Raw genomic sequence first — 16294 nt, 5'->3', positions numbered from 1 at the left:
ATGCATCCCATTACTTTTTCACTTCAATGCTGATTATTTTGTTACTTCCTTTCAAAACATATTCATATTGAAGTCAATTAGAGGGAATTTAAATGAACTATAATTACTATCTTGAATTTTGAAACTTTGATGAAATTTTGGATAAATTGGTGGTATATTAGAAAAATAATCCAATCGTAATAATTTTCTTTCGTGTAAAGAATTTTAAGTTTAGTCAAAAGTTTTTGATAGCTCATTATATAAGTCATAAATGATCAAAATTTCATTGCATTCGGTTCATTGAATCCGGAGATATAGCAGCTCAAAGTTGGCTATCGGATAATTATACCTTTTTCTAGAACTTTTATAACTTCGTGTAGAATGGCCCGATCTTTTCCAAAATTGAACCACTGATACACAACTAGTTGATGAACTTACAGTAAAAATTTGAGAATATTTGATGCCCCTTTCGAACAGTTACAGCGAGTTGAACATTTTTTGAAAAGTGAAAATTTTACCTGTCCCAGTTATTTTGAGTATCCCCTGTATGTACCCCCGGACTTTCTCCCAGAGTTTCTCGCTGGATCTTCTCAATTTTTTTTCCAAAGTTCTTCCCGAAATTTCTCTTGATGGGTTCGGGAAAGTTTTCCAAAAGTTTCACTCGGGATGTTTGTATAAGTTCTTCCAGAGACAGTTTTCAGATATTTCTCATGTATTTCGTACGAAATTTATCCCGGAATTCCTCTAAGAGGTTTTCAGATTTCCTCCTTCAATTTCCTAAATATTGTCTCCTGGGATTAGTCTCAGAGCTTTTTCCCGACATTTTTCGGGAATTTCTTACAAGAAATCTCGTAAGTTATCCCAGAAGATATTCCGAGAAAAACTCTTTGAAAAAAATCTGCATGAACTCTGGGAGCAATCTATCTATATATCTATATAAATATATATATCTAGTATATCTATATATATATAAATGAGTTTGTAGCTTCTTTGAGGCAACAAAACTCACGAACGGGTGAACCGATCAGCATGATTTCTGAACGGTTCGATTCGTATTCATGGTGACTGTGTTTATAAGGAATAAAAATTACAAAAATCAACTAAGAAAGTAAGAACATTGATAAAGTACTGGTTTTTGATGAACTGGGAAGAAAATCAACATGTTCGAATTGAAACCAATCTAGAGTGCTGTGACCTCAACAATTGTCAAACCATCACAGCTTGGCAAGACAAAGTTTGCAACATAATTGTATTGTACTGAGCCATCTCCAGCGGTGGCGAAGTTTCTAATCTTTTAAAGCAGAATTACAGCATGTTAGTCAAAGCATCGACTGGCCACTGGCATTTCAGCCATCACTAGGCGAATATTCAGCAGTCTGATTTATTTGAACATGATAGCAGTGAATCCGATTATGAAACTTTATATAATTTGATAGGTATGTAACTGTTCAGTCCGCAACACTTATCAATAGAAACTAACTGCAAAAATCGGAATCTTCGTGATATTTAATCATGCTTAATGCGCTGTGGTAAGGAGCTCGTTCGTCTATACGTTTTACAACGCCCTCTTCAGGGTGCTGTTTGAACCCGCTCTTGCGTTAGTGCTCTCTCTCAGAGTGAGTTTCATTATTTCTCTGTCATCATTTCTATCTCAATACCTGATAATCCTTCTATATCTCTAAAGTAGATAGGGCAGTGATACAAAACTAACGGGCAAATGTCATTCTGCAATGTATTTCCACGATTTTATTTTCCATGACTTACGATTACAGCAACAAAGTTCTACCTGAAAGTCTAGGTTTAACAATACACCTGAAATGTAGAGACACTCTTTATCCATTCTATACTCCTTGCTCTGTTCGTTCTGTTGTGTAATTTTGTTTTCGGGTGAAGTAAAAACTCAAAGAAATACCTACAAAATTTGCTAAATGGCATGTTTTTCTTTCGTGCGAGAATAATGGGATCGAATGATGAACAATGGCAAACCGTGCATATAACTTTGCTAAATCTCCGACGAGTACGAATTACGATCGACAAAATTTGTTAAATCTACCTACAGTCAGACACTTTCCGTTTAGAGTTGTTGGGAGTTAAATGGTATGTTATATCGGTTATGGTTTAACATACTGCTACTCGTTTGGTTTGTTTCTTCGTTAATGTAGTTTTGATCGTAAATATTGTGTTTGATTTGTTTCTGCAAGAACATCACACTACATTGATAAATAGGTTTGAGTTGAACATTCTGAAAGATACTGTTTTTTTGATCATATTTTGCACGATAGCTTTGAAAGCAGACGTTCGTTTCCGTTTCGTAGTGTAACTGTATAATGGGTCAAGGACACAATATATTTGGCAATTGATTGACAATGACTGGATTGGGTAATATATTAGCTGACAACTCAAAAACAAAACTCATATGAGTCACGACAAAAGTAACTTTTGCATTTTTTCTCTTAACCTATTGACTATCACTATCAACGAAAACAAAATGAACTAGAAAGTGCCATGTACGAAATAAATAATAAGTTCAACATCTGCCAGTACGACGAACAGTGTGACAGCAAAAGATGCCATCTCGATCGAATTAGTCAATATTCAAGGATGAAAGTCGTTTCTCAACACTGCAATTAGGATGGCACGATTGAAGTATACGCCTTTGGGCGGGGTAGGGATGGGAAAGAATATGATAGAGCGCAGTAGTGTACTTACGTGATTTCGATATCTTGAAATAAATCGCCGATCCAGGCCACCGAGATGCAATAGTGTTGGAACAGTTGCATCAACAGTTCGGCCTCGTCTAGCATTTCGATGCGTTCGATTCGAGCACGTTCGGCCGCCGGTATACTGTGGTAGATTTGCACCATATCCCACGCTCGAGCTCCGTGCCAGTTGCAGTTTTGGAATCTGAAACCATCAGTATAATAAATTTTTATGAATTATTTCACTGCACATCGCACTCCCTGCTGACCGATGTTCTATCTCTTTAGCATTAAACATTTTCTAATCGACTCACCTAGAAATTTGCGTTTCCAGCGATACGCAAGCCTCCACTCCTGCCAAACTGCAACCCCGCTGTCTGAGGTTATTCAGCATAACTTCACCGAACCGGTCGTTCATGTTGACCTGCTCGTAGTTGACGAAAGCTGCCGATTTGAAGTTCGAAGCGAACCACTTCAGCAGATTGTTGCTATTCGGCAGCTCGATGTATACCAGCACACATTCGGCCAAGAAGATTGTCGGGATGCTAAAGTCCACCTCGGACTGCTGTAATTTGATGGCCACCTCGTCGATGTTGCGCAAATCGACTCCGACTATGTGATAATTGGTTGAGTGCAAATCGGTCGGACTGAGGCGGACTTCTCCATCTGCAAAAAAAAAAAACGAAAAAGGATGATCGCGTGTAGGAATCTATAAACACTGATCAACAACAAACCTTCGACGTGTATCTTTTCGAGCAAAATTTTATTTCGTTTGATCATATAACATTTTTTCGCAGTAACTGTCGGGAAGTCCATCTCAACGAAGTTGGTGATCATGTGGCCCGATTCACGTAGTCTCCAGTATAAGGTATCGAAGCCGCATCCAAGATTTATAATTTGGCATTTGTCGCCTGTTTTCTGGAAGGTTTAGAAAAAAAAATATCAAAAGATTGTGATGAGAAGAGAATCATTATATTCAATTCACTCTTTCCCATGGTCAGGGTGGCCGCTTAGAACGGCAAATAAAATTCGCCAGTTTTCTCCGGGAGCGACGGATTTTAACTTTAAAGTTACGACATCTTTAGACAGATTCGTGAAATTCATAGATGACCAACTAGTGGAATTGGGCTGCAAAACGGTGAGTCAATAAAGAGGGAGTCCAACATTTCTAATAGGGGACCCCGGGGCAAAAAGGACACCGGGGCAAGAAGGACACACTTCGATTTCCCTATGAAACGTAATAATATAGGCATAATCGATGACTGCTGAACCTTCTCCACAGTTTTACAATGTAATATTCATTATTATTATTATTATTATCATTATTTATTTTAATTCAAAATTTATAAAGAGGGAAAAGCCCCCTTGAGCGATTTACATTTAAAATCATTCTCAAAAGGGCGCAAAACCTCTTTTTCTTTTCAAATATCATTACAAAAAAAAATATTTTAAAACTAATCTAAAGGCTCAAACGGAATTTATCCATCGCAGAGCCGGAATCTTGATAGTGGATCCTCAACCGAAAACCAGGCAATCCTCCATCGATTTTATATTTTCTTCAATCCTGAAAAAACAGTAAAAAAAATGCGAGAATCATTCAAAATATTAAAAAAAATCATTATGTTTAAAAATCATACTAAATATGTCATTTAAAAATCTATATAACAGACTCAGGAAACGTATCATGAGGTTTTTGTAAATTACTAAGGAATGAAATTCTAGGTATACTATATTTATTACAATTAAAAACTATATGATCAATATCCTCATAAAAATCGCCGCAATCACATAAATTAGAATCTTTAATATTAATGCGATACAAATGACTATTACAAATATAATGATTTGAAATAAGTCTTGATAATGAACAAATAAAATTTCTTCCAACAAACAATTTTTTGAAACATGAAGTGTGATTTACAATTGGCTGAATGGAATGACACCAACGGCCTTTATCGCTGGAATTCCAAGAAAGTTGCCAATCATCTCTCTCTCTCTCGCTTCTTGGCGTAACGTCCTCAGTGGGACAAAGCCTGCTTCTCAGCTTAGTGTTCAATGAGCACTTCCACAGTTTTTAACTGAGAGCTTCCTCTGCCAATGACCATTTTGCATGCGTATATCGTGTGGCAGGCACGAAGATACTCTATGCCCAAGGAAGTCAAGGAAATTTCCTTTACGAAAAGATCCTGGACCGACCGGGAATCGAACCCGTCACCCTCAGCATGGTCATGCTGAATACCCGTGCGTTTACCGCCTCGGCTATATGGGCCCCAATCATGTAAAGATTTAGTTTTCAATACAGTATGAATGATATTCAGAAGAAGCAATTTGACGATTATATATAACACCACAACGAACACCTAATTTAGCCAATGTATCAGCTTGCTCATTGCCTTATATATTAGAATGGGCTGGAATCCATACAAATTTTATAATAAACCCCTGACGGTATAAATTATATAATTCTTCTTTCAATTTTAATATGATATGATGTGTTTTGAAGTTAAAATTTATGGATTTGATAAATGCTTAAACTATCCGTACATATAATAAATATATTTGGAGTTAACTTTTTAATTATCGTACAAGTAAAATATAAAGCAGTTAATTCAGCAATGAGTATTGAACAAGGGGATTGTAATTTATTAAAATAAGTAGAAGTGTAATTATATATACCAAATCCAGCAACATTTTGAATCAATGACCCATCAGAAAAATAAATCTGATGAACATCGAAACCAATAAATTTTCGTTGAAATAACGAAGATGCAAAACGAGGAATTTCGAAACTAGAAATTTGTTTTAATTCTTCATGGAATGATAAATCAATAATAGGAGTAAATGAATGGATATTAATATCAAAATTATGGAAATTAACTGAGGGAATCAAATTTGACGCAGTATTCAATGAGCAACAATATTGAAATGAATGCAATATTCTACAAGTAGGATTTATTATTGATAAGCATTTCAAAATGTCAATTAATGGATGATTTTTATTGATACATTGTAACACAAATTTGCAATTTAGCTCGTGCAAACGCATTTTGAGTGGAATAATTCCCGCTAGAACTTCTACAGATTTAGTATGAGTAGAGTTCATTAATTTTAGACAGATTCTCAAACTACGGAATTGAATTTTCTCTAATTTAGAAAAGTGTGTATGAGTTGTGCTAATAAAAGTGAAACAACCATATTCCAAAACAGAACGAATAGTTGTTTTATAGAGTACTATCAAATCAGATGGATATGCACCCCACCAAGTGCCTGTAATGGTTTTGAGAAAGTTTATTCTTTTTGAACAAATTTTTTGAACGTGTTGAATATGTTTATTCCACAATAATTTTGAATCAAACCAAATTCCTAAATACTTATAGTCATCAACTTGTTCAATAATATTCATCATATTTTGTATTGAAAGTCCTGAATTGAGCTAAAAATTGATGAAAACAATGCTGCACCTTGGATCTGGTCAAAAATTATAATACTGACATCGCACAAAATAAGGATTTTCAAAGGGCATGTCATATTTATTTAAAGTAATGCGTAGTAGAAAGCAAGTTTACAATAATTGCAAATATTTGTGATACAATCAAGGATACAATCCTACTGGCTGTGCCATCATTTTTTGCGAAAATATGCATTTAATGCACTATTGACTATCCGGGGTAAAAAGGACACCTCTGCTCGGGGCAAAAGGGTCACTCTTTAGATCGCACTTTTCTTGAACATAACCTAGAATCCAACTGTCAAACAGTTGTTGTTGTTGTGATTTCCTAGTGGCCGGTCGAGGATGGTTGTTCGCAACGAGGTTCGTAGATACAAGTGAATTTCGACCCGGAAACAATGATCATCCGCCAGGAGGATCGCCACAATCAAAACGGTGACCGATTCCGGCATGCCGGTAAAACTAGCAGCCAACCCACTACGGCGTTCATCGACGAACGCTGATTTATTAGGTATGTGTCCTTTTTGCCCCGGTAGAGTGGCCTTCTTGCCCCGGCCCATTTTTTTCAATGAAAAAACACCCGAAAGAAATGTTCATATTTTATGCACTTTCTTGATATGTTTCATATCAAAATCGATTTAATTTTGTAGATAGTAATCTGCATTACAATTTGCGTTCGAGAAACGCTAGATTTATTGATGTTTTTATCATGTAATAGTTCAAAATGCTTAAGGTGACCTTCTTGCCCCGGGCCCCCCTAAACCAACACCATACGTGGACCAAGGTAAGTAAAAGTCCTTCAATACATCTTGACGTGGACCGTAATGTAGACGGTTCAACAATACCACATACTGTTCGAATTGTATCCTGAGTGGGTGGATGATGAGGTGAACAGACACCAAGGAGGTGCGGCTCAAACAGCGTCTGTTCTTGCATCCAGCGGTTGAAAAAGAAATGCTGCATCACGCCCACCTAGATCCAAGGTGGTAGTTCCATCAGCGTGACCGTCCCAGTGTTGGTTGGGGCGCTAACCAGAACTGCCACGATGGCCCTTCCTTCGGCGAGACAGGAGTGTTGGCGTAATAAGCCACCCGTAAAAATCCCCATTGCGAATAACATAGGAGAAAATACGACTCGATACAATCGGCAAAGACCCACGCGACGAAATAAGGACTACGATTGGAAACTTGGAACATGGAATTGCAAGTCACTTTGTTTCGCAGGATGTGACAGGATAATCTACGACGAATTACATCCCCGCAACTTCGACATCGTGGCGTTCGTTCTACCAAAACTGTGGCATTACCAATGAACTGGGAACAGGATTTATACACTGAGAAAACTGATCTTAAGAAGGGCATAAGTTTGTCTTACGAAATTTCGACATAAGAAAAAGTTGTGATTTCCATAAGAAATTCTTATGATATCATTTCATAAGTCATTTTATGAAATATTTTTGCGCAATATAAAACAAAATCGCAGCCTGGAATCGAACCAGGGACGTCGAGATCGGAGAACGCGTGCTTTACTAACGCGCCCATCGACGCTTCGAAAGTTGGAACGGTTGGAGTGCAATAATAAGTTTGTCTTTTCGGGATCAACACTTCATAAGATATCTTATGATTTTCATAAGAGCCTTCTCATGAGATTTTTCATAAGACCGCTGTAATGAATTTCTTAAGAAATTTTTGCCTCAGTGTAGTGTTGGGTAAGATGCAACAACGTGTGATCGGGTGGCAGCCGATCAACACAAGGATGTGCATTAATGTGGGTCATCGGAAGCGTTTTCTCAGATCAAAGCTTTTTTGGTCCCGTTTCGGGTCCTGAGTATCTGTGCAAAATTTGAGCACGATCGGTTGCGTCTACACTTTGCGCATTTCAATTGAAATTTGTATGGGATTTTGTATGGGAAAACATGCTTTTTTGCATTTTAGCCATAAGTTGAGAAAGTTTGTCTGAAACTTTTTAACCGACACTGTAAATTGATAGCCTAGGATGTTCTGAAGAACTTTGTTGAAGACCGCAAAGCGATCCGATGCTTGTCAAAATAGTTATAACCAACGAACCGCATGCATGTGTTTATGTTTTAACATGTAAAGGAATAACAATAGCAACAAAATCATGATGGTTCGCCAAGCAATGCCAATGCAATAACTTTTTTCATAAGCATCGGATCACTTTGCGGTCTTCGACAAAGTTTTTCAGGACACCCTAGCCTATGTTTTCACTTCGACGGTTACACAGTTTAAAAAAAATCGAGCTTGTTATGAGAGAAATGCAAAAAAGTGTGTTTTCCCATGTAAAACCCCATACAAACTTCAAACGCGATGCGCAAAACGTAGACATAACCGATCGTGCCCAAATTTTGCACACTTATTTGGGTCCTAAAATGGTATCAAAAAAGCTTTGATCTGATGGGATACCATTGAATTTTTCACTTTTCCATATAAACGATGACCCGTGCATGTTGAGAGCTAAGTGTCGTTTCTTCAACTACAGTATCATCAACGTGCATTGTCAATATGAAGGGAGACCTGATGACGAGAAAGAAGCGTTCTATGCGCAGTTAGAGCAAACATACGGATGGTTGCTCGCCGCGGGACGTGAAAATCGTTGTCGGCGACATGAACTCGCAGGTAGGAAGGGATGAAATGTACAGACCGGTAAACGAGCGAAACAGGCTGCACGTCGTATTGAATGATAACGGCCAGGGATGCGGAAATTTTGCAACCTCCCGTGGTATGGTAGTCCGAAGCACTTTCTTCCCCGCACAGATATTCATAAAGCCACTTGGCAATCACCCGACCATCAAACGCAAAACCAAATCGACCACGTTATAATCGACGGTAAATTCTTCTCGGATATAACAAATGTCCGCACATACCGCAGTGTGAATATAGATTCGAATCACTACTTATAGCTATATGCATGCGCTCAAAATTTTCGACAGTTATCACTACGCGTCGAACTCGAACGCCGCGGCTCAACATCGAGCAGCTGCGTAATGTAGAAGTGGCTCAAGACTACGCGCAGCAGCTAGCAGTGGCCCTCCTACCAACGGAAGAGTAACTTGGCGCAGCTACACTTGAAGATGGCTGGAGGAACATCCGATCCGCCATAGGTAGTACCTCGGCAGCAGCACTAGGCTTCGCGACTCCGAATCACAGAAACGACTGGTACGACGGCGAATGTGAACAGTTGAAAATCGAGAAGAATGCAGCATGGGCGAGAATGCTGCAACACCGTACGAGAGCGAATGAGGCACGTTACAAACAGGCGCGGAATAGGCAGAACTCAGTCTTCCGGATGAAGAAGCGCCAGCAGGAAGAACGAGATCGCGAGGCGATGGAAGAGCTGTACCGCGCTAAGGACACACGAAAGTTCTACGGGAGCTGAACCGCCCGCGCAGAGGCTTTGTGCCACAAGCCGACATTTGCCGAAATATTCACGGGAATATTTTCACGAGCGAGCGTGAGGTGGTCGAAGGGTGGCGGCAGCATTACGATGAGCACCTCAATGGCGACGTTGCAAGTACCGAAGGTGGCGTGGTAACAGATCTAGGAGTATGTGCACAGGACGAAAGACTTCCGGCCCCTGACCTCCAAGAGATTGAGAAGGAGGTTGGCCGGTTGAAAAACAACAAAGCCTCTGGAGCAGATCAACTACCAAGCGAGCTTCTAAAATACGGTTTAGAAACACTGGTGAGAGCACTACACTGGGTCATTACCAATATTTGGGAGGAGGAAGTATTACCAGAGGAATGGATGGAAGGTATCGTGTGTCCCATCTACAAAAAGGGCGACAAGTTGATATGCGGGAACTACCGCGCGATCACACTACTGAGCGCTGCCTACAAGACACTCTCTCAAATTTTATACCGCCGTCTATCACCGATTGCAAGAGAGTTCGTGGGGCAGTATCAGGCTAAATTCATGGGTGAACGCGCTACAACCTCGGATAAACTGAAAGGATTGATCAAGGCGACGATGGATCGAGTGATGTGCAAAGTTCGAGTATCAGGGACACTCTCGAGTTCCTTCGAATCCCGCACAGGGTTACGGCAAAGTGATGGTTTTTCGTGCCTGCTGTTCAACATTGCGTTAGAGGGTGTAATAAGGAGAGCGGGGATAAACAAGAGTGGGACGATTTTCACGAAGTCCGTTCAGCTGCTTGGTTTCGCTGATGATATTGATATTAGAGCTTCACATCACTTAACAAAAAAGCTAACTCCTGTAAGTAGCACTATGGGAAAAATGTTCCAAAATAGAATTGTACCACACCGCGAAAATCGGGAGGCTACGGTGAACGGATCACGTCATCAGGATGTCTGATAGCAATACGACTAAAATGATTCTCGAGAGTCATCCGACCGGTACAAGACGTGATGCGCAGCGAGCTAGGTGGGTTGACCAAGTGGAGGACGATCTGCAGACCCTACGCGCGCACAGTGCGGAGCAAGCAAGATGATACCAATGTATTGCTGAAATTCAAATTGTTTCACAATTTATATCGAGTTTATGCGATTCGTGTGAAATAATTTAAATACAGGGTATCGCGCCACTTGGGCGGTGGCTTCTATATTCGTCTGTTTTCCACTATAACTCAGTCAATTTTGAAACAATTGACTTGAAATGTTGTACTATACCTATCTCACCACATTCCAAAAGTTGTGTCAATTGGTTGAAATTTGACTGAGTTACAGAGGAACAGACGAACATAGAAGCCACCGCCCAAGTGGTGCGATTCCCTATATGATAAATCTCTGAATTGCGATATTTAAAAAAAAAAATAGCTAGTGTTCAAAAATAGAGCAATTCTTTTAGTGAATATTTTAAATTGCGTTCGCTACTTCAAACGTCTTAGATCTAAACAAATTTTCACTAATTATAAACTTGGACGTGTTTGTGGATTACTTGCAAGTAGATAAACAAAAATCGAGATGAAAAATACTGTTCCGTTTAATTCCAACTATAAATTTTGTATTCTATGACATACAGAAGAAGAGGTTCACGATGATCTCTCCTAAACATTTAATGTAACAGGTATGCGTAATTGATTAAATAAACTAAACTAAATAAAAGGGATACGCAACATATATGTACATAATATACAGAACGCAACAAAATATGATTATGTACTCTCATACATGTAGGGGGTTGTGGGGCAAGATGGCCATATGGGGCAAGATGGCCACCCTGTCTTTTAAACATTAATTCGCAACACAAAAATATTTTCTGCATGGGTTGTGATTATAAACAATGCCCTTTGTTTATTATGTGCGAAAAAGTTACTATTAGTTTGAAAAATCTGCTATAAAATAGTGTTTGAAGTTTGAGTGCTCAAAAACAGTGTTTTCTTATAGTCTCAGGCCATCTGATTTTAAGGATTAGTAATGAAATAACAACGTTTTAAAAAATATTTTTTATTTTTAATGGTGTCTATATGTGACTGTTGTTGAGCCTCGACAATAAAATTTCAATGTTTTAAATTAATTATGTCATATAAAAAATGATAAACATATCGTAATCATTCGGGGCAAGATGGCCCCCTGTGGTAAGGCCTATGTCGCCATCCAAAAATCAATCTAAAGCAGCCTTAAAACTGTTATTGATGTTAAGAGATACTGTAAAACTACAGAAAATTGCTTTTTATATTAGTTGAAGCTGTTAAAATTAACTACGATGGAGACGATACCTCAGAAAAACTTTGAACTTATTTGCTGTTGAACGGTGATTGGTTTCATTGAATATTTTGCACAGGGATAGAAAATCGTAGCTTAAACCGCTATAAGGGTTCGTTACAAGACGTTGAATTACAGTATAATGCATGAAAAGAGTAGTAATGTATCTCAATCGATTCGAGAGAAACTAGTTTGCTGAAAAAATAGACCGAATCATAGAACATTTCTAAATAAATTTTTTATCAAATTCATTTCAAACATTATCATAAAGAAAATGTTGGCAAATACCACACCATCTGTAGGCAAAGCGTTGCGGATGATTCGACCTTGGTTTATTGAGCGTTGCTTAGGGATTAAAGTATACTAATTGTAAAAATTAAGCTCTGTGGCCGTCTTGCCCCGATGGGGTGGCCATCTTGCCCCGTATGGCAAAAATTCTATATAAAAAGTAACATTTTTCAAATGAATTTATTATGCATTCGTAGTGCAAAATAAAATGTTTTTTTGAGTTAATAAGATAGAAAAGACATGAAACAAAGGGGATGAGTGTTAAATAGCCATATTCTAATGAAAGTATATGCTCCCAAGGCGCCTAAGCTTAGGGTGGCCATCTTGCCCCACAACCCCCTATGGGTATGTGGTCCTCTCAAAAATTTTCTCTGCTTGCTTTAAACTGAGCTTTTTTCCAAACGACTGGAAACACGCTATAGTTGTCGCTATACCAAAAGCAAACAAAGATACGTCTGTTCCGACAAACTATCGACCCATAAGCCTTCTACCGACATTAAGTAAGGTTTTCGAACGAGTAATATTAACCCGTATCGAGAAACACTTGGAAGTAACCCGCATAATTCCGAATGAACAGTTCGGCTTCCAAAAGGGGCATTCTACCAGCCACCAAATTGTTCGGCTAGTGAAGGAAGTGAGACGGAATTTTCAACAAGGGAAGTCATCAGGGCTGATACTTCTCGACGTCGAAAAAGCGTACGATTCGGTCTGGCACGGAGCAATCTTGCACAAAATGCTTCTTGGCAATTTCTCTATGCTGATCCTCAAAATGATCCGCAGTTTTCTGAAGGACCGTACGTTCCAAGTCTCCGTTAACGGCAGTACTTCCGATCGAAAACCTGTTCCATTTGGAGTCCCTCAAGGGTCTGTGCTGAGCCCTACACTATACAACATTTTCTCTGCCGACATAGTTAAAATCAACGGAGTCGAGTACTATTTTTTCGCCGACGACACCGGATTTTTGGTCTCTCATCACGATCCAGTTGTTTTTGTTGACACTCTCCAGGAAGCGCAGAACTCTATCCAAGAGTACCAGAGAAAATGGAAGGTTAAAGTCAATCCTGCCAAATCACAAGCTATTTTCTTTACCCGACGTCGGAGCCCTCGACATTTACCTCAAAGCCAAGTCTCCTGCGGTGGTGTGGATATTCCGTGGTCCCAAAATGTTGGCTATATCGGCATGACGCTAGACCCCAAGCTAAAATTTGGCTGCCACGTGACCAATTGTCTCCAGAAATGTGACAAACTCACTAAAATGCTGTATCCGCTCGTCAAAAGGCGATCTCGACTGGATCGCAACCTGAAGGTCCTTCTGTACAAAACCGTTTTTCGGCCTACGGTTGCGTATGGATTTCCTGTCTGGTACGATTGTGCACAATCGCACCGGAATAAAATCCAAGTCAAACAAAATCGTTTGCTGAAAATGATGCTGGACCTGAGTCCTTTCCACCCGACTGAAGAAGTACATCGGCTTGCTGGAGTGGAGAAAATCGACAACTGGTTCCGGAGACTTATTCCTAAATTCCTACAGAGCTGCGCCTCATCTGTTAATCCTCTTCTACAAGAGCTGGCCGTTTAGACATGTGATATTAGATTTAAGCTTTTCTTTCTATCAATTTTTCCTAAGCTAATTTAAAGGTTTTTTTTCCAAATTTTTCCTTTTTCGTCGAATTTTTGTTAGTTGATGATTAGTTGTCTTTGAATAAGTTTTTGTTCTATGTCATTGCTGTAAGGAGTTCCATATCTCAATTGTTGAATGTAAATCACTAATTGTATTTGTTAAGATAGAAATAAATGTTGAATTGAAAAAAAAAATACATAAGATTATAGAGTGGCATTTTTAGTGTGGCATATCTGTCTATGACCGCATATCAGTCCTATATTTGCTGAGTTTTCTGTCCATATGGGACAGTTTAGCGATCACAGGCAATGAGCCTCTGCACGAATCTGGCGTTCTGCTCACTTCCACAGAAAATTTGAAAACAGTTCGCACAGTAAAAGTCAAATGTGACTTTTACTGTGCGCGCTGTTTTCAAATTTTCTGTGGGTGTGAGCAGGATAGAGCAAATTCGTGCAGAGGCTCATATAGATGCATCAAAAATATATATTAATCTGCCATTTAAATGTTGGTGTTGCCAAGGGCTGAAAGTCTCTTTAATAAAGACAAATCAATCAATCAATGTTGGTGTTTCCCACTATTTTTCGAATATTTCCCATTTGTTAGACCACTCTGCAATGACCAGAATAGGCGCTTTGAACTAACCAGTGCATCTGTCTTATGATATTCATAATTATAGAATCAAACGATCAAACAATGGCAACTAACTAATCCTTCTATTCAACAAGCGGCGCAAAAACAGTTCGTCAAAGTGTTAATAATATTATGCATTGCATATCCTTTCATCCCGTCTCCTCTCTTCGCTACGGACGCTGGACGGTGATGGTGTGGGAGAGACAAACAAAACCAAAAACTCAATCGCTTACCTTGAAAAATTTCTCGATGCACATCTCGATCCCCTTGACCCGCGCGTAGTAGCCTCGGTTTATTTCCGGCGCCTTGCGGTCCGGGCTGCGAACGAAGTAGCCCAGGAAATCGTCCTTCCAGTAGCCGAGCTTGACGGCCGAGCGTTTGCAGTTGCTGGCGTCGTCGTTCGTCGAAATGACAGCCTCATCGCACGGATGAAATGCCGGAGGTTCCATCGCGCTGCCGCCGGATCTTACCAGATGACCTACTGCTGTATTCGACTCGTCGTCGTGGCACGGACTCGAAACGGATTGACGTATGGACGTTTTCGGGGGAGGGTGGGCACCGGATTGCACAAATTCTGATTTTCCGCGACAGACTTTTCACTTTGCGACCTTCGGCGATAAGGATTTTTTGTTTTGATTTTGACACGTCTCGGTTAACTTTCCATAATGTCCTAGAATCGAACTTTTGGAAAAGTGAGTTTTGGCTTGTGTTTTGATCTCAGCTTCTGAGTGAATGCATTTTCGCATAATTTATTGCACAGTTAAGTTATTTCAAATTTTTCATTTCCTACCAGTTGCAAAACAAAAATTCGCACAGTAAAATAATTGTCAAACACGAGCAGCGCAGAAATAAAATTAATTCTGTATTCACTAATTAGGACACTTTGGAAAGCTCTGAGTAAGATAACGCCTCATTCAATCTTCAAGTCCAGGGTGCGTAACACAAACATCGATGACAGAAGCGTCACATCATAAATAAATGAACTAAAATGAAAGCTGGCGCGAGTTTTGGTGAACGCAGCGGAAAATTTCCAATAAGATTTATGGGAGGAAATCGGAAGGGCAAAAAGCTTCGATGGGAAAACTTTGAAACAGGAGCGGGTAAATAAGGGTGGTCCGAATTTAAAAAAAAAATACGTTTAATTTTAAACTTCGCGAGTTAATCAAAATCTGAGGGGCGTCCATACGTTTGTTTGCGTGAATTCCTTGCAACTTGTTAGTGATAATTTTTATTATACCTATTCGACTCTTCCAAATTTACTATCAAAAATGTCGGCTTGTAGGGTTTTCAATTGCAGAATACTACGTGCATTCCCAGCGCAGTCATCCACTCGGCCACGTGGCGACATTTTTTCAAGACTTATCGACATGACTTATCGACGACCACATGACTCTTACGGACCGAGAGATAACAATCGGTTGATGGATTCGTCATTGATATCATCGTCATCATTAAAATTTCAAAAGCAGTTTTATCGTTCAAAACACAAGAGTTCGTTATGAAAATGTATTCACTGTATTCCAGATGGAGAATGAAATATATTGAATACATTTTCATTGTAAACATTTATGCCTTGGAGGAGAAAACTGCTTTTGAAGTTTCAATGATGACGATGATATCAATGACAAATCCTTCAACCTTACGGCAATTGGGGGGGGCGGTGTACCATTCTACTACCTGTTATTCAACTGGCGCAGGTTGGTGCGTCGTATCACCGACCCGCTATACAACCAATCGGTAGGCATGATTTTTTTTGGATTTTTTCAGAATCCCTTTCTGAGATTCCTTTAGGAATTCCTGCAGGTTTTTCACCAGGAGGAAATCCTTCTGGTTTTTTTTCCGGAATTTTTTCGGGGATTTCACGAGGAATTCCATCTGAAATACCAAATGGAATTTCTGGAAGAACCCCAGATGGATTTCCCGGAGGAATTGTAGGAGAAAGCCCTGAA

The 16294-nt window shown here is 39.4% G+C and overlaps 1 protein-coding gene across 1 annotated transcript; it reads right to left on the bottom strand.

The window, feature by feature from the left end:
• Positions 1–1710: 1710 nt before the first annotated feature.
• On the bottom strand, positions 1711–15001 carry LOC109400337 (leucine carboxyl methyltransferase 1). Its single transcript, XM_029868983.2, has 5 exons — positions 14579–15001; positions 3413–3596; positions 2993–3344; positions 2689–2883; positions 1711–2600 (listed from the first exon to the last, which is right to left on the bottom strand). Exons 1-5 carry the CDS (start codon positions 14792–14794, stop codon positions 2564–2566), a joined length of 984 nt encoding a protein of 327 aa, XP_029724843.1. The 5' UTR covers positions 14795–15001; the 3' UTR covers positions 1711–2563.
• Positions 15002–16294: the final 1293 nt, after the last annotated feature.

This window comes from Aedes albopictus, chromosome 2 (genome assembly GCF_035046485.1).
Source record: "Aedes albopictus strain Foshan chromosome 2, AalbF5, whole genome shotgun sequence".
NCBI classification, from domain to species: domain Eukaryota; kingdom Metazoa; phylum Arthropoda; class Insecta; order Diptera; family Culicidae; genus Aedes; species Aedes albopictus.
Note: the sequence above shows the minus strand (reverse complement) of the source record. Positions and strands in the feature narration are given on the sequence as shown.